Raw genomic sequence first — 18,766 nt, forward strand, 5'->3', positions numbered from 1 at the left:
GATTTGCACGAGCTTGTTGAATTATGAATAAGATCAGCAGAATATGTCGTGATCCTGACACCTATTCATTAACCAGGGATCGATTTAATTGGCCAAATGCATGCAATTAGACCATCACTCTCGGTTTCTGTCGCATAACCAGCTGTCTCTCTGCTGCCTTTCCTATCTGTCTACATCGTCTCCGACACACTGCCTAATTTGTCACTGTCCTGACAAGTATTCCAGCAGTTCTTCTGTAATGCTATACAATGCAATGGAAGGCAAACACGACGTTACAAATAAAACTTAAAGTTGTTACAGATTTTATATCTAATTCATGTCACATTTTTGGACCACCAAGCGCGTGTGTTGAATTCATTTCAAAACAGATTTCTTTCTTTCTTTCTGTCTTTCTTTCTTTCTTTCTTTCTTTCTTTCATTATCTCTGTTTATTTCCTTGTTTTCTACCCTTTCTTTCCTTCTTTCTTCCTTTCTTTCCTTTGTTTCCTTTTTCTTCCTTTCTTTCTTTTTTCTTTGTTTCTTTTTTCTCTTTCTTTATCTTTGTTTCTTTTTATTCCTTTTTCTTTTCTTTGTTTCTTTTATCTCTCTTTATCTTCGATTCTTTCTTCTTCCTTTGTTTCTTTTTTCTTTCTTTTTTTCCTTTTTTGTTTCTTTTTTTTCTCTCTCTTTTTCTTTACTTTTGTTTCTTTCTTCTTTCTTTCTTTTACCTGTCTTTGTTTCTTTTTCTTTGTTTCTTTTTTCTCTCTCTTTATCTTTGTTTCTTTTTTCTTTCTTTTTCCTTTATTTGTTTCCTTCTCTCTCTCTTTTTTATCTTTGTTTCTTCTTTCTTTCCTTTTTTCTTTCTTTGTTCCTTTTTTCTATTTCTCTTTCTTTGCCTTTCTTCCTTTTTTCCTTTCCTTGTTTCTTTTTTCTCTCTTTGTTTCTTCTTTCTTTCTTTTTCCCTATCTTTGTTTCTTTTTTCTTTATTTTTTTCCTTTCTTTGTTTCATTTTTCTCTCCCTCTCTCTCTTTATCTTTGTTTCTTTTTTCTCTCTTTCTTTCTTCCTTTCTTTGTTTCTTTTTCCTGTCTTTGTTTCTTTTTCTCTCTCTTTATCTTTGTTTTCCTATTTTTTTCTGGGTTAAAGTGATTGGAACATTGTCTCAATATTTACTTACAAATGGCTTTTAAGAAACCCGAAGGTTCATTGCCGCCCTCACATTAGCCCGCCATCGGTCCCTATCCTGTGCGAGATTAATCCAGTCTCTATCATAGCCCACCTCCCTCAAATCCATTTTATTATTATCCTCCCATCTACGTCTCGGCCTCCCCAAAGGTCTTTTTCCCTCCGGCCTCCCAACTAACACTCTATATGCATTTCTGGATTCGTCCATACGTGCTACATGCCCTGCCCATCTCAAACGTCTGGATTTAATGTTCCTAATTGTGTCAGGTGAAGAATACAATGCGTGCAGTTCTGCGTTGTGTAACTTTCGCCATTCTCCTGTAACTTCATTCCTCTTAGCCCCAAATATTTTCCCAAGAACCTTATTCTCAAACACCTTTAATCTCTGTTCCTCTCTCAAATTGAGAGTCCAAGTTTCACAACCATAAAGAACAACCGGTAATATAACTGTTTTATAAATTCTAACTTTCAGATGTTTTGACAGCAGACTAAATGACAAAAACTTCTCAACCGAATAGTAATAGGCATTTCCCATATTTATTCTGCGTTTAATTTCATCCTGGGTGTCATTTATATTTGTTACTGTTGCTCCAAGATATTTGAATTTTTCCACCTCTTCGAAGGATAAATCTCCAATTTTTATATTTCCATTTCGTACAATATTCTTGTCACGAGACATAATCATATTATACTCAGTTTAGAACTTAAAAATAACTTGAAACAAAAAGCATTTTAGTGATGTAAGACATTTTTTTGTTTTATTTTGTCAATCACTTCGCGATCTCTCTCAGGACTCACATTTCGAGAACCACTGCTGGTATTTAGTTACACACGTTAAGCAGCAGCCAGTATTGTTTTCTGAAAGTGTACTTGGGCGTTGCAGTGTTAATGATTTATCCAGAGCAACAAGACGAATTTATTGAAGCTAATAAAGAAGGAATTAAGATTGTGTGTTGCGTAGCGTGAGGTACGCAGAGCTGCGGGTCGGCCGGCCTTGCCAGCTTCCTGCGCCGCGCTCCGCTTTCCCTTAGAGAAAGTCTTCTTATCTGATAATTGAAGAAAAAATATTATTTGCATAAAGTATGAGAACTAGGGTCAGATAAAACAAACTCTCAAGTGAGCGGCTGCGTGCAGTATTGACCGCACGTTCGACCTCCAGTTGCATCAGAGTCGTCCCGAAGAATAAATTCGATATAGAACAGTATTTTACGCATCCACGGGGTTTATCGAAAATATTCGTATGGAGATCACTTAGGACCAATCTTGTAATGGCCAATTATGCACGAGTAAAGCTAGCCCACACTTAATTTTACCGTCAGAGTAAAGTCGCAGTAAATATTGCTTCGTTCCTACCATCTTCTAGTTTAAATTAACTTCCGGTTAACATACTAATGCGACATTTTTTTAGCAGTTGGTGCATATACTTTTGTCAGATGTTTGTAATTTATTGTCATTGTTTTCTGTGGCTGTATAAATTAAAATGACCGACGTAAAAAATGCAGAGGAATTTTTCTCTAACGAAAGAAGAAGTATTATTGAAAATTATCAGTGACGAGAAACGAAACATTATTGAAAAAGAAATCCTAAGATTGTCTTTCTTCTCTCAACAGAATTGTAATATACCACAGTCTACTATATACAGTCACGAAGCTTGAGTTTTAAGGGTGCTATTTTGCAGTGCCTGTAATGAGGCGATATTAGCGATCCTAGTGGTGAGCAACTACCTAATGTTTGCATATTTACTACATATTGAGCTTCGCGACTGTATATACTAGACTGTGAATATACTTAGAACATGTTTCGCCTTTCGTCAGCCATTAATCCTAAGTTATGCCTGTTCTCCTGTTCACTTTAAGTGATGCTCATCTCTGCCTCATTTCCATACGTCACATTCTGTCACGTGTACTGTAGGATCGTAAAGACTGCAGGTTTTTGTTTTGAAATGATTACGTTCGTATGTTCGATATTGTTGCTTCCGCATATATTGAAATTATTACATTCGTATGTTTTTTTTGTTATTTCCGTGTCTTTTCAAAGGCTTGCATTCATCCTTCGTAGGTTTTGAAATGTTTACGTTATGTTTTGAAATGGTTGCGTTTGTAGCCTTTGAAATGGTTGCATTTTTGTTTTGAAATTGTAACGTTCATATGTTCGGGAATAGTTGGTCGGTTAAAATGATTACATTTGTATGTTTTTTATGGTTACATCCGTGTCTTTTCAAAGACTTGCATTCGTAGATTTGAAAATGTTTTCCTTCGTAGGTTTTGAAATGTTTATGTTGTTATGATTTGAAATGGTTGCTTTCGTATTCTTTGAAATGGTTGCATTCTTACGTTTTCAAATTTCAAATTTTCAAATTTATTCACACTTAGATTTGAAATGGTACATATGAATAGATACCCGAAATGAGCATATGCTCGTGCTCGGGTACCGTCCAGTAGAGTCTACATAAATTTTGCAGACATCAGTAATAATGTTGATGATAGAAATAATAGTAGTAATAATAATAATAATAATATTAATAATAATAATATAACAGTGACGCAGATAATACAAAGATAGTAATACAAATTAATAAATAAAGAATAACAATAATAATAATAATAATAATAAAACAAAAATAATAGCAATAATAAAATAATAACTAAGAGTAATAAAATAAATTATAAAAACACTTAGCGAGAGTTAACACAACTTATATAAACATACAATAACCAAAAAAAAAATAAATAAATAAATAAAAATAAAAATAACGAACTCGAAAATCAACATGGTAACATTTGTAGGTTCTGAAATATTGGTGGGTTGAAGCGATTACATTCGTACGTATTTTCATATTTATGTTTGTATCTTTTCAAAGGTGTGCATTCGTAGATTTGCAAATGTTTTCCTTCCTAGATTTTGAAATGTTTACGTTATGTTTTGATATTGTTGCGTTCGTATGTTTTTAAATAGTTGCATTAGTATGTTTTGAAATTATGGCTTTCGTATGTTCCGAAATAGCTGGTCGATTGAAATTATTACATTCGTATATATTTTCTTGGTTACATCCGTGTCTTTTCAAAGACTTGCATTCGTAGATTTTGAAAAGGTTTCTTTCGGACGTTCTTACATTTTCAAAAATAGTTGCACTTTTTGAAATGGCTACCTTCGTTTAATGGTTTTATCTATAGGCTACGTTTTGAAATGGTTGCATTGATATCTTTTAAAATTGTCTTGTGTGTTCGTATGTTTTAGAATGGTTGCTTTCGTGGACTATATTTTGAAATATTTACGTTCGTATGTTTTGAAACTTACTGTTGCGTTCCTGTGTCTTGGAATGATTTCGTTTATACTGTTTGTTTTAAATTAATCCTTCGTGTGTTTTGAAACGATTGCGTTCGTGTCTTTTGAAATGACTGCTTTTGTATGCTTTTAAATGTTTGCGTCCGTATGTTTTGAAGCATTCCAGTTCGTACAGCTGAAGTGATTGTGGCCTTATATTTTGAATTGGTTATGTTCAAAGTCCTACTTGAATCCTGGGATAGATCGGAGCTTCCTGTTTTGGGCATATAAAGCACCCGCGCTTCGCGTCCCTGTACGTGCTTTGGATATCATGGCGAATATCTTGATAGCAACAGAGCCGTCGAGTTAAACCAACATTCATCCAAACTATCTCATCACGCACTACTTCTGGATGCGTCCACGGTGCACGATGGATGTTGCATGTTAGCAGCAACTGGAATTGATCTAAGTACCTTCCCAGAAGGGAGAGAAGGATATGTTAATGTTGGTTTGAACTTCCTAGAGGCAATGTTATACATGAATCTTGCGTGAAACAACTTTTTCTCTCTTAAATAATCCTTGTCGGATGTTATCAGTGTCCGTACATCATATTGCTGCAAGGTATGCTACGCAGGTAGCTGCCGCTACAGGGTGCTTGTTATTATGAGCCTCTTTGCTTCGGGGTACATGGTTCCTCCTCTTCCTTAAGGCGCGGTACTGGAGGTTTGCTCAACACCTGTGACCGACTGCATCTACGTCCCAGTGATGTGTTGCAACTGGAGAATTTTATGTTGTGCTGAGATTCTTGAAAATGTTTATACTCCCTTTAATTCTGCAACACCTTAATTTAATGTCTTGCCATTGGATGTCAATGTCATCGGTTAATAGTTGTCATTGATTAATAATCACTATTTGTACAATAGTAATAATAATAATAATAATAATAATAATAATGAACCTATTCTCCTCCTTTTATCCTGGCTTGTTTCTTTATCTTGTTCTTTACTTGTTCCTTTGTTTCTTTTTTGTCTCTGTCTTTCTTTTCTTGTTACTTTGTTAATTTTTCTTTTTTTTTCTTCCTTTCTTTTTCCTTTCTTTCCTTGTTACTTTGTTAAGTTTTCTTTCTTCCTTTTCTTTCTTTCTTTCTTTCTTTTTTCCCCTCTCTTCCCTTGTTACTTTGTTAATTTTTCTTTCTTCCTTTCTTTTCCTCTCTTTCTTCCCTTGTTACTTTGTTAATTTTTCTTTCTTCCTTTTCTTCCTTTCTTTTTCTCTCTTTCTTTCCTTGTTACTTTGTTAATTTTTCTTTCTTCCTTTTCTTTCTTTCATTTTCCTCTCTTTCTTCCCTTGTTACTTTGTTAATTTTTCTTTCTTCCTTTTCTTTCTTTCATTTTCCTCTCTTTCTTCCCTTGTTACTTTGTTAATTTTACTTTCTTCCTTTTCTTTCTTTCATTTTCCTCTCTTTCTTCCCTTGTTACTTTGTTAATTTTTCTTTCTTTCTTTCTTTTTCCTCTCGTTCTTCTCTTGTTACTTTGTTAATTTTTCTTTCTTCCTTTCTTTCTTTCTTTCTTTCTTTCTTTTTCCTCTCGTTCTTCCCTTATTACTTTGTTAATTTTTCTTTCTTCCTTTTCTTTCTTTCTTTCTTTTTCCTCTCTTTCTTTCCTTGTTACTTTGTTAATTTTTCTTTCTTCCTTTTCTTTCTTTCTTTCCTACTTTGTTTGTTTCTTTATTTCTTTCTTTGTTTCTTTCTTTTTTCTCCTCGGCCCAGATTATTATTTCAATTATTCTATTTTACTTATTAACATTTGTCACAACCACAGACATCGACAGTGACTTCAGTTTGTGGTCCGTGTGAGTTAGCATCACTTGTTTCCACACATAACTGCAAAATAATCGCAAAATTGTTTGCCGTATGACTTGAGTCTTAGTCAACACAGGACAGATGAGAGGGTACAAGGTCGCACCAATTTTCTGTCACGGTGACAAATCATTCCCGTCGGAAATGAAACTCATAGGGCTGTTCACTAGAGTATTATTATTATTATTATTATTATTATTATTATTATTATTATTATTATAACTAACGTTTTGCTAATGTTAAACTTAGACTTTTGTTTTCAGTCGCATGTTAAGCGTCAAGAAGGTTGTTCAGTTGGCAGGCCCTCGTCAAGCCACCCTTAAGAGAGGTTGCGTGATTAAACTGGTCCGTTCAACCCCCCCCCCAGACCGCACCTGGATTCTGTAATTTGAAAAGAATGTGTCTCCCTCCCCCACCCTTCTCTCACCGGGTGTAGGCCTTCGCTGATGAAGTCAGTGAAATTATTGTCAGTAATGAGTAGTACAAGAAGTGTTATTGGTCACGGTAATTCGTGCCACGCGCTGGACAGCAGGTGTATCCCCTTGTGATCACCTGGACTTCAGTGCCGAGCAATTAACCCTTACATTCATTAAGTTATCCTTTTAACCTTCCAGAATTCACATTAGCTTGAAACTGCTGCTATTCGGTAATTTCAGTACAATTATGGGCATTTTTCATTGGACCTTGCGTGGGGCTTACATGATCCGAAATCTTACGGGATTGCGATTATAATGTGTGCTTTATCTGGACTTGCAAGAAGGAAAGTAACCTTTTAATGTTAATGATATGCTGGATTTATTAATGTACTAGCAAGCTAAAGGCACGAATCAAGACCTGGCTCAGACATCCATGCTCTGGTATATCATATGTAATAACTTTTCAATATAGTACCGGGCGTTTATATCAAAATTTCCCAATCTAAGTAACTGTTTATTTCAGTTAAATTTCATCTAAACAAAAAAAAAAAAAAGTCAACTTAAATATTGAAAAGGAAGTTTAAAACCAGTGTTAATTGTATTTTAGATTTTCCTCCCTAATCCCCACCTCCTTTGAAAGTTCAAATGTCACTCCTATATTATCTGTAGTAATGTCACAAAAGGTCTTAGATTTATCTGGAAAAACTCATACCTCGAGTGACATTTATTAGGACTATTTCGTGATAAAATAAAAAAGGTAAATAATATAGCCCTAAAATTCGCTCACAAAATGTTAATAATTGTATATTTATGAATATTTACGTACCTATTCAAACATTGTGAAGTTGAAATATGTAGATGAATATCGATTACTGCAACAAAAAAAATTGGATGTTATTCAGTAATGCCAATTGAGAAAAGCGAAATATAGGTGGTTGTTGTTTAGTCAACTGTCCGAAGACAGGTTTCCACCTCATAAGTAACACCAATAAGGCATCACTCATGAGGCAACCAGGCCAGGAGATAATGGGGTAGGGTGGCCAGTTCATTTCCCCCTCTAATGCATACATCGCCGATTAGCTACATATTCCACCAATCAGACCTCAGATGCATACAGTTGTTTTTCCTCTAACAATATTAATTACAGGTACTGCGCTATTCTGTTGTTATTATAATAGAATACATTTTCGTTATTTGTTGAAATCATAATTTACTCGTAATTTAAACATTTTATAGTATAATTACAAATAACCCGATTAATACATTAATTAAATGAATTTTTTTGAAAACGCAGTTATCAAATCTGAATGAAGGAGTGTCATTTTCTTTAGATACAATGGACATGGAATTAGGAGATGTAGATGTGGAAGTATGATTTCGCATTTTATTTGGTATTTCATCGTTACATTAATGGATTCATGCTCATCGATTTACGGGCAAACAGTTTGCGACACTGACTAAACAAAAGAACGGCCATGCGATAAATTGATTGTAATAAATCGTGTTGCAAAAATTATCGCAATGTATAACTGTGATTGGTTTAAATTCATTATTTCATTGCACTTCATTGGTGGAAAATGGAATGACATCATATAAACGAAATAGTCATACTTAAATTTAAAAAGCATTCAGTTGTTTACACAACTTATTCATTTGTTCTCACTTCTTATGTTTTCTGTCGTCGCCTAGCAGCATATGCGAAAGTTCGCAAATTCTTGTAAAATACTCCGCGTCCAAAAAATCATTGTGGGATTTCAGAGAATTATATTTTTTTATTGAATAGAGATGGAAATGTGATATTGGTGTCGGATAAAAATGAAGCTCTCACGTTTTTCGTTTGTACGTTTGAGGCACTGAAAGAAACAAAAAACGGTAATAATCGAACAAATGTCCAAAGAAAAGTGCAATATGTTTTCTTGCTGGCATTTTGTATCTATGAGTCGTCACGTATTTAACGAAGAACCACCACACGAAAATAACATTCGTCGTTGCGATAGACAGTTAAAAGAGACTGGAAACCTATTGGAGAAAAAGCTTACTACAGGGACATCATTTTATTTTTACTTCAAATTTTTATTGTACCTGAGTTTTTGAATGTACTTCACTCCCACCCCTTCTACTAATGAAGTTCAACCGTCCTCCACACAGATCCAAGACCGCATATACAGTCATAGTAGCCTTACGGTCATAGTAAACAGTAGGTTCCAAAAATATGTTCGCGTTTTCCAGTGACGAAAGAGCTTTCAATATTGAATCATTTTCGCAAAGGTACTGTCGTCCATTTGCCTACGTCGTATCCCGATTTCCCCCACCAGCTTTTATTCGCCAGCTAGTGGCTGGGCTGTCTTAGGTCTTTCCTGAGAACATTAATTTCTGTTAGGAATTGGACGTCTACGTAATATTATACAACTGTTTAAAATAGCTTAAATAAAAGGGGCTCGTTAAGTAATTAACTGTCATGTGATTTCCTCCCTTTCTACGACCCTACGACATAACCACTTGGACGGACAGCAGATAGAATGTCTGAGTAATTTTTATCTTTTGGGATGGGACAGAAGTGAAGATTGAATTTACAGTACGTAAGGTACTCTTTTATAGAGTAGGTACAGAATTATTTCAACATGAGTTACTAGTACAAAGGACGAAACTGGTAATTGGGATTAGGTACAATAGTCTATAGTGCGATAATATGCACAAAATAACTGAAGCCTGTATCGAAATGAACGGCCACCATTTTCAAAAATGTGTTTAAATATCCATATTATGATTATTTTTCAATTTAACTTCATTCTCTAAATTGTACTTTAATGTGCTATAGACAGTATAATATACACTGCATAGTGAATACGTCCACATGAACAGCTCAGTTCATGAGTAAAAACACTTATTGTTAATACTGTACTGTATTTTGATTAAACAAAAATGTAATGAAAATTATCAAACTCAAAAGCGCGATATTTCCTAGTTTAAGTAAATGGATGAACTATCTTTCTTCCCTCCCTCCTATATCTAGTAAAGTGATTTGTTTGTATTCTACGCCAGTATCATCGAACTCCAGTCGTGGAAGGGGGTAGCAAACGGCGTTGATCCAGAGGTATAGCCAAGTTAATATTAAAAATGTTAGTAAAAATAAAATGATGTCCCTGTAGAAGACTTTAATGATGAAACGGCAGAAGCCATCGGGAGAGCTTTTGTTCAGAGTCCAAAGAAATCAGTTCGGAAATGTGCCCGACAATTAGGACTTCCGAAAACAACAGTTCATTATTTGTCGATGGTCTTCCAGACGCTTTTTCTCCAATAGCCTTTGAGTCTGTTTTAACTGTCTAATGAGAGAGTGGCATAAGGTGAATGGGGCAGAGTGAAATGGAAATTAACGTCATTATTCCAGAGAAACTGGAGTCTCACAGCATCTGTCAGATGATAATCTTCCAGTCACTTTGATGAAAATTGTGTCATCTAACTGAGCTATGACTGGACTCCATGCATTTAAGAACCATGCCATTCTTAGCCGTTCTTTCATTGCGATATAAACATAGACGCGAATTTCTGGCAAGGAAACCCCTGAGCGGCATTTAGAATCGGATATTGAGAAGTTTTGGCACACATCACTACATTATACAGGACGTTCTATAAACATGCCCACATAGTTGAGTTTACATTTCAAGCACTGTGTAGTAAAACTTGCTGCTGTTTTCATATTGACAGATCACCAAGAATTCCCAGCAAGACCTTACAATTGTCTGTAAAGAGTTGCAAACAGTTAAATAGATCTTTGTGATGATAATAATAAGAATATACCAAGGGTTATTTTTAAATGTAGGCCTGTGCAAGATCTTCACTTGTATGTACCAACTATAGTATCAATATTTTTGTTTTCAGCAGTGCGTCTTATTATGAAATATCCTGTATATTTTCAACGCTGTATTTGACGTAACTAACACTAACAAGTAGGCTTCTTTTAGAATTGATTGTCAATTAGTTGCATCACGAAAGATGGAGTTCGTTAGGAAATATGATACATTTATATTTCATCTTGTCACGCAGTTCAAGCGTTCAGAAGTGAAACCAACATCCTCATGTGTTATTGTCTTCTTTGGTCTACTGTTACAATCTCATACGTTCCTTACTCTCAACCTACACACTACTTCCGTGCCATTGGTTGTAACATCGCCTGTCGTTACGTTCGCACCGGCGTAATGATGTGTGGCGATGTAGTGAAGCTTAGTTTACTCTATACAGGATGGAAGTGCAGGTTGAAAGGGACGGTAGGGTACACTTAAATGAATAGAAAACCTGTATTCAGTTCTGTGATTAAATGCACGGTTAATTAGAAAATTGAATTGGAAGTTTCAGCAGTCTGGCAACATCGTCGCCTTTTTCTTCTCGTAATACAGATGTAAGAGGTTAACTAACTCAAGTCTGTCTGTCTTAGTGAACTACCTCCCATCTCCCTTTCTGGAGCTACATTGTTGCAAGTTAATTGCATCGGTCAGTGGCTTATAATTAGTGGTTTTAAAGTAAATTTACACAAAAACCGTCCACGCTATTGAATTACGCCAGAGGGGTAAATTATTCTTTATTAGATTTTGTATCGATATAGACAAAAATCACGATCCTATTCACAACAGTTACCGAATAAGAGGGTGTTGAACATTTGAAGGGGAGACTTTTTTTTTCTGATTTAAGGGGAAAGGATGGTATTTTTTTTTAGTTTTTTTTCCTATTTGGTGTAAAATATTAATTTTTTGTATGTACAGAGCTCATAGCTGTGGCAATTCAACCAAATAAAAATATTTTGAAAAAAAAAATTATTTGGGGTCCCAAATTTGAAAAAAATATACCCAATGCAGGATTGTACTAAAACCGATATATCTAAACCGTTTTTAAAGATAGATTCAAACAGTTTTTTGAAAAGTACCTATGTGCAAAAGAATGTTCTACAAACTGTCTGTAACAGAATTTTGATATTAGTCTCTACGTTTGTAAAATAAACAATTAAAATTTAATAACAATTTTCTGATTTCCTTTCTTGCAAACAAACGGACGTATTTTTAAAATTAAATCAATTAACAAACTTCTGTTACAGAGAAAAGTTTGTAATAGTCTAAAGAATGTGTGTTCTAAATTTCATGCATGTATCTTTAATAGTTCAGAAATTATATCCATTTTTGTCTGGCAATGTAGCAAAAAAAAAAAAATGAAGTTACTGGAAACCGATAAAAGCGGGCGTGTGATTTAAAAATCCATATCGCAGGAAGTTAAAAAATGACGTCTCAACAACCGATAAAGGCACAAACACCCACAAAATGTTATGCAATGCATTCCACATATATCAAAGGATATTTTAGAGAAAAAAACAAATTTTTGAAAATTTAATTTACCGGAAACAACAATAAAAGTGGGCGAGTGATTTTAAAATCCATAACGCAGGAAGTTTAAAAATGTCGACTCAACATCCGATAAGGGCACAAATACCCACAAAATGTTATTCTATGCATTCCACTCATATCACAGAGTATTTTAAAGATTTTTTTTTGAAAATTTACTCATTTTTCACCAAAAAACATCATCCTCTCCCCTTAACTATGGACTTTCCACAAATATGGTATTACACTATTTTGTTACACACAACATGAGCTATTCGCTCTGAAAATCTGCAATGCTATTTCACTTACACCCTGTATGTATGAGACAATATTAGGAAAGGTTCTGTTTATGAAATAAATTTGAAACTTCTGAATTTTAATTGAATTAGAAGCACCGAAAGCTTTGATAATTTGAAAGTTCGTTAGTCACCAAGCCCGTGCAACGTTTGTTGCTGTCTTATCTGTTGTAAGAATAAGAAAATGATAGCATGGAAATAAAGATTTTTAACCACGTGGCAGCTTCTTGAATGAACTTCAGAAATCACGTTGTTGTGTTGCCCATCTATTTGACAGGTGTTTTTCTCCGCGATTAGGAAAACAGCCAGAGGAGTCTGCTACCATTGTGAAAATCGAAACGCTTTAAATAATTACCGATCTCCCGCCCATTTATATTCATTGCTTTTCGGTGGATGTGACCTTGATACATAATGCCTCCCAGACACGCAGGATCTTCTTTGCTGAAGGGTCCGCACCGATCTGTCGCAAAGGAATCCAAACATTAAGGCGATTCTTTTACATGGCGTCATGGAGTTAATTTTTTTTACAACTTGCAGTGTATGTTATGTTTCAATCCCTGTTCACTGAGTTAGCAATCATCTTGTAACCTGATTGTAATGAATATTTTGTATAACTAAACTGAACTGCGCTCGAACACGAGCTTATGTTCTTTCGGGCCTCAACGCTTGATGCAATGATGACCTAATGTAAAGGTAAAGGTATCTCCGTCACATGCCATAAAGGCACTTGGGGGACATGGAAGTAGAGCCCAATGCTTTCCATGATCTCGGCACTAGAATGAGGTGATGTCGGCACCACGCTCTGACCGCCTTTCACCCCCGGGAAAGACCCGGTACTCAATTTTATAGGACGCTGAGTGAACCTCGGGGCCGTTCTGAAAGTTTGGCAACGAGAAAAATACCGTCACCACTCGGGATCGAACCCCGGACCTTCCAGTCCGTAGCCAGCTGCTCTTCGAACCGAGCTACCCGGCCATTAAAATTAATTAAGTACAAAATATTTTTCGTGTTTTCGTCCTCGATGCCAATGAAAATACTTCTTTTGAAGGTTCCACGAACTCGTATTGTAGATTTGCAGGTATAAGAATTCCGTATTGTCTATTTCTGGAAATATTAGCAATAAATGAGTAAATTTACTCATATTTCTGGGAATCAGAATCTTATTTATATCGCTGTTCCGGAAGAACAATGGCATAACTGAAAAATTGGGGTTAATGTTAAAAATACCCCTATCTGCCCAGCACTATTTAAAATTAACCAAAAAATATAACATTTTGCTTTAGTTAGATTGTCATATTTTTTTTTTTCAAATATCATCATCATCATCATCATCATCATCATCTAGCTGTCCGGAATTAGACCGTTTGTTGACTTGTTCCGATCTCACTGCCCAAAAGTCTTTTCCTAGGTCTTCCTTCACTTCTCCTTCCTCTTGGGACGTAGTTCTTTAAAATTTTGGGTAATCTGTTTTTTTGCCATTCAATGCACGTGTGGAAACCATTTTGTTTTATAATTTTCAATTTTTTGTAATACTGGAACTATTTTTAATTCTTCTTCAAATATTCATTATTTTGATATATAAATATATATACAGGGTGTTATAAGTATTCCATATTTTGAGAGGAGGTAGTATGCACTAAAACAAGGGAAAAAAAGTCTAAAATTCATACCTTAAGAGCTATGAGCACTTGTTCACCATCGCTATAGGAGGTGCTCAATGTGATGTCAATTCATAGTAATGCATCCTTCTGACAGGCATTGATGACGCGCTTCTGTAATGCTTGTACATCATACACCAAAGCCTTCATGTGTCCATAGGACCTCACATACCACCAAAGAGACTGAATGGTGCAATGTATTATCATTTCGTAGAAAACGAATTGCTTGCCATGCTGGAGGAAGTGCAGTACTTTCAGAGGCTAGAGATGTGGGTCATGCAGATGGAGCACCGGCCCATTTTCAACGAAATGTCCGAAAAGACCTAACATAGATATTTAATGGGCGATGGATTGGTCGGCGAGGTCCAGTACGTTGGCCTGCTCTTTCCCCTGACCTTAATCCCTTGGATTTTTGGCTTTGGAGACACTTGAAGGCTTTGGTGTAAGCAGCCCCAATCAGTGAGCTCCGTCGGGCGGGGTTCAAGCAGGCCTACCGCTTGTGGTTTTTTTCCCTCAGTTTTTCTCTGACTGTAAGGCGAATATTAGATAATCCCACGATGAGGCAGTCTTATGAGTTCTCGCATTCATCTCACAGTCATTAATTTCAATTAGGTGACATTTTTGGCTTTTCCCCTTCAATATTATCTTACGTTTCTTTAGATGGAACGGTGAAAAATAGAGTGAGACAAGTGGTCAACAGGCTTGGAGGTCACATATATTCTTCCTAATAACCCCAAATTCACATGCAAGGACGCTCATCGTGTAACTTCTAATTCTTTCTCTTTCCATTTCCACCTATTCATCGACTCATCCACCCATTTACACGCTCATACCCTAGCCCTACAAGAAGGTATATGAAGAGTCCACTGCAAGAATGATGGATGTCATTTGGAATACATTTTGCAGGAGAAGCAATTGAAAGTTTGAAATGCTTAGCGCTCAAAGCTTAACTGTGATTTTCCGATCATTAGTGGACAATGACTATCAGTGTTAATGCCATATAACCCTGTATGTACATTCTACATGTCTTGAGGTATGCATTGACAGTCTTGGTTCATTTTGGACAAGAAAGTGACATCCATCATTCTTGCAGTGGACTCTTCATATGGTGTCTTCCTAACCTGAATACAATCTCGTACCCGCTCTACGCGGATTGTTACTAGATCCCAGTACTGAGATTTATTACACAGTTGAAGCTAACCTTCATGTGTTTCTTTACACCTCCTCCTTAAACTACGAGCAGTCGTTACCTTTTTTCTTCATCACCGAGCTTCCCGTTAACATTCGACAGGTGATAGCGATGACTTCCAGCTGTCTTCGTAGTCTAGATAATCTTCCTCTACACCTTTCTTCATACGAGAAGTGGAATTCCACCTCAAATCTAACCATAATAGTAATATGCGTTACAAGAGCGGTATGTTGAACTTTTCATGTTCGAGGAAAAGTTTGAAAAAACGAAACGTAGTTTAGCTTTTTTAATTTCCGAGAATTGAAAGAAAACATCGTACATTATTTTGTATCGTACATTATTTTGTGCCAAGATCGTTTATTACATACCTGAAAGAGGAATTTATAACTAGTTGCAATGAAATCTCCATGTTGGTTTCTGTTTAATGACGGCAACTTCGGAAATCCAAAATATCTTTCTTCAACATTGTTGGTATAAAATGTTTTCTGTGTTTACTATACTCCAGCAGGCCGTGATATAGTCTGTCTTTTTTCCCCCCCAGTCTATGATTAGTCGTCCACACCTGTGGAGTAACGGTCAGCGCGTTTGGCTGCGAAACCAGTTGGCCCGGGTTCGAGTCCCGGTCGGGGCAAGTTACCTGGTTGAGGTTTTTCCGGGGTTTTCCCTCAACCCAATACGAGCAAATGCTGGGTAACTTTCGGTGCTGGACGCCGGACTCATTTCACCGGCATTATCACCTTCATTTCATTCAGACGCTAAATAACGTAGATGTTGATACAGCGTCGTAAAATAACCCAATAATAAATAAGTAAATAAATAAATAAATAAATCTATGATGAGTCTGGAATCTTGTTGATTTTTTCACGGCTTCCTTAATGTTACTTGCATCACGAATGCAGTAACTTTAGTGGAGTTGTAGAGTTTACTTAATTTTTGCAAATATTTAAAAACAATAATTAACAGTGCAATGTAGGTGAAATTGCAGTTGTAAGTTTCCAATTTATAATTATTACTATATTGAACGTCTCTAAAAATAATATGTTAAAAGCCTAAAGCAGTAAAATGAATATTTCACTTAAGCGGTAAGAAGAGGGAAATTGTTATGTGTGTTAGGTTGGGAATAGTGAATGTGGAATTTTAGACTTACTGCGGATTGGTTTTGTGCGGAAACCAAGCAAATACGCACGATCTCGCACAAAATATGTACTTATAGGTACATATAGCTGCTACATGAAGTGCTTAACATGCTTACCTCTTTGTTTTCAGGCCGAAGACGCGAGATCGCGGGTTGTTCAACGGGTGTAGGTGGTGCCTCCGCCTGCTGCCCGGCCCCTGCGGAGGCCCGGACCCCGCGGCGGGCCACCGCACCCCCAGGTGGCGCCCTCTGCAGGATGCCGCCACCCTTCGCCACCCTCGTCCTAGTCGTCTCTACAGTCCTCAGCATCGCGGGTGAGTTCGCTTTTTAGTTACATATGCGTTTAGACAGCATACTGTCGCCGGTTCTCGGTCGGACTGACTTAGATTTATCCGCTTTACATATCGTTCGTTTCCGACCTGGGCCGAGAGAGCGGGCCGAATCGCAGTCGGTTGTTACGCCACCTCAAGGCAATGACCGCGTATGTTGTCATATTGCAGTGTGCAGTGTGACAAGTCTCTTAAAAACCAAGTCATGTTGTGTAATGTGATAAGTGATGTTTATGAAAATTACTGTTTTTTTTAACTTTAAAACGATAGAAATCCATTTTGTAAAATAGATTAAGTACTTTTTATGTTGCCCTACCTAGCAACAGTAGGACTATAAGTTCGTAATAACAATGTATCGTAACACATGATTGTACTCCGATCCTTCCATATATGCAGTTCACTTTAGCAGTTATTCCAAGATGGAGAGTTCAGTGCGAAAGGCTTATGGTAGAAGCCCCTACTACGACCTTGACTCGCAAGCGTGAGCGGGAACCGAGGATAGGGTATCGATTCGCTACAACTCAGTGCGAAACTGGCTAGCCTCTCCGTCATAATAATATGTCGCGTTATATTGGTGTTCTGTGAATACTCTTCGTTGTTGAGTGTTAGTTTAATTAAAAGTGCATGCGCGTGTGTGTTACATATTAATTTTGTGTAAATTGGCTCGTACTAAGAGAACATTGAGGTCATTATTTGTGGAATTAAAGAGAAACCATTTTCAAGTTGGAGTTATGAAACAAAATGTACTTAAAAGGATAGGAAATGGACACCACATTTATATATTAGAATACAGGATTGAGGAGGACAAAATGAACATTTTCAATTTTCATGGCATGAGAAATATCCTTGGCTGACAGGTTGGTCATTTTCTTGTGGGGTCTATGTCAGAAAAAAATTTTGATAAGCCGAGAAATATCTTATCTATAAAAATACAGTGGAAGCTCATAAGTTCCACAGAAATCAAGTTCGACATCCTTACGTAGGATAATTAGACACGCCCCTGTACGTGCACTAAGAAATGGGTTTGCCATTTGAATGGGAATTGGTTCTGTGTCTTGTAGTGATACTTTTGTTAAAGGAAAACAGAATATTTTATTGATTAGGATGCCCATATTTAATCACTGATTTTAAATTAATGAACTCTTCTTTTTCTATTTGAGAATTGTACCATTTGTGAGACGGAACTGTCGAAACCCACTGTGGTACTAGAAGCACATAAACAAATCTCGGGGCGGGCACGAAATGCAAGTACAGTACTGTATTCGTTGATGGATAACCAATAAGAATTTGTATTCATTTCACCTGCCACACCCACTACCCTTATAGGACTGAACTTTCTTTTCTGTTATGTCGAACTTTGGAGAGTCCACTGTATATAAGGTAAGCAGATTTTTTCAGCCTATCTTCATTTTTATTCATTGTTTGATATTTTTGTTCGATGTCATTGTTTTGGAGAGGGGGATCATTAAGGGCCGATTGCATAAATCATTTAATCTTAGATCAGAGGTTAAATTGATCCTCGTTCTAGCTGAACTTCGAATTTTGTGTTGTATAAAGTCTAATCTGAGATTAATTTGTCTTAAACTGAAGTCAACTTTGACTGATTAAGTTAAATGATCCAAGTTCAGTTATTTCTTTTCTGTTTGAAGTATACGAGTGGCAGATTGTGCAAAAAGAATAACCATTATTATTAATATATGGTAGATACTTTTATATATATATATATTTTTTTCAATTTCTTGCCTTAATATACAAACATTATTATATTTTATAAGGCTTTATCGTATTCAACACTATCAAATAACATAACCTATAATTATATTACGTTTATAACAACCATTAATTATTAATGGATATGATAGGTAGATTAATAAATTTTCAATTAACTGTATTACTAAACGAAAATTGTCGTTTTGTAAAGCTTCATTATGTTTAACAGTATCAAACACCATAACATAACAATTTGGAGAACGGTCAATCTTCTTATTGTCCGCCATTATTTACAACGCACAAAACAAACCAGTGTCTCCAACAGAGTGTACGGAAAGTCGCCAAAAAGTAGTTGGAAAGTCGCTATATTTCTTATTATCAACAAA

General features: G+C 36.0%; 1 protein-coding gene across 3 annotated transcripts in view; it reads left to right on the forward strand.

Annotated features, from left to right (window-relative positions):
• The window catches only part of LOC138702070 (probetacellulin-like), an 860,296-nt gene that overhangs the window by 572,501 nt on the left and 269,029 nt on the right, over positions 1-18,766 (forward strand). For all 3 annotated transcript variants that reach the window (XM_069829605.1, XM_069829604.1, XM_069829606.1), the window contains one exon: positions 16,473-16,655. In XM_069829605.1, the coding sequence (XP_069685706.1) occupies positions 16,473-16,655 (183 nt within the window). The remainder of the gene's footprint in view (positions 1-16,472; positions 16,656-18,766) is intronic.

The sequence above is a fragment of the Periplaneta americana genome, chromosome 6, assembly GCF_040183065.1.
Source record: "Periplaneta americana isolate PAMFEO1 chromosome 6, P.americana_PAMFEO1_priV1, whole genome shotgun sequence".
Classification (NCBI taxonomy): domain Eukaryota; kingdom Metazoa; phylum Arthropoda; class Insecta; order Blattodea; family Blattidae; genus Periplaneta; species Periplaneta americana.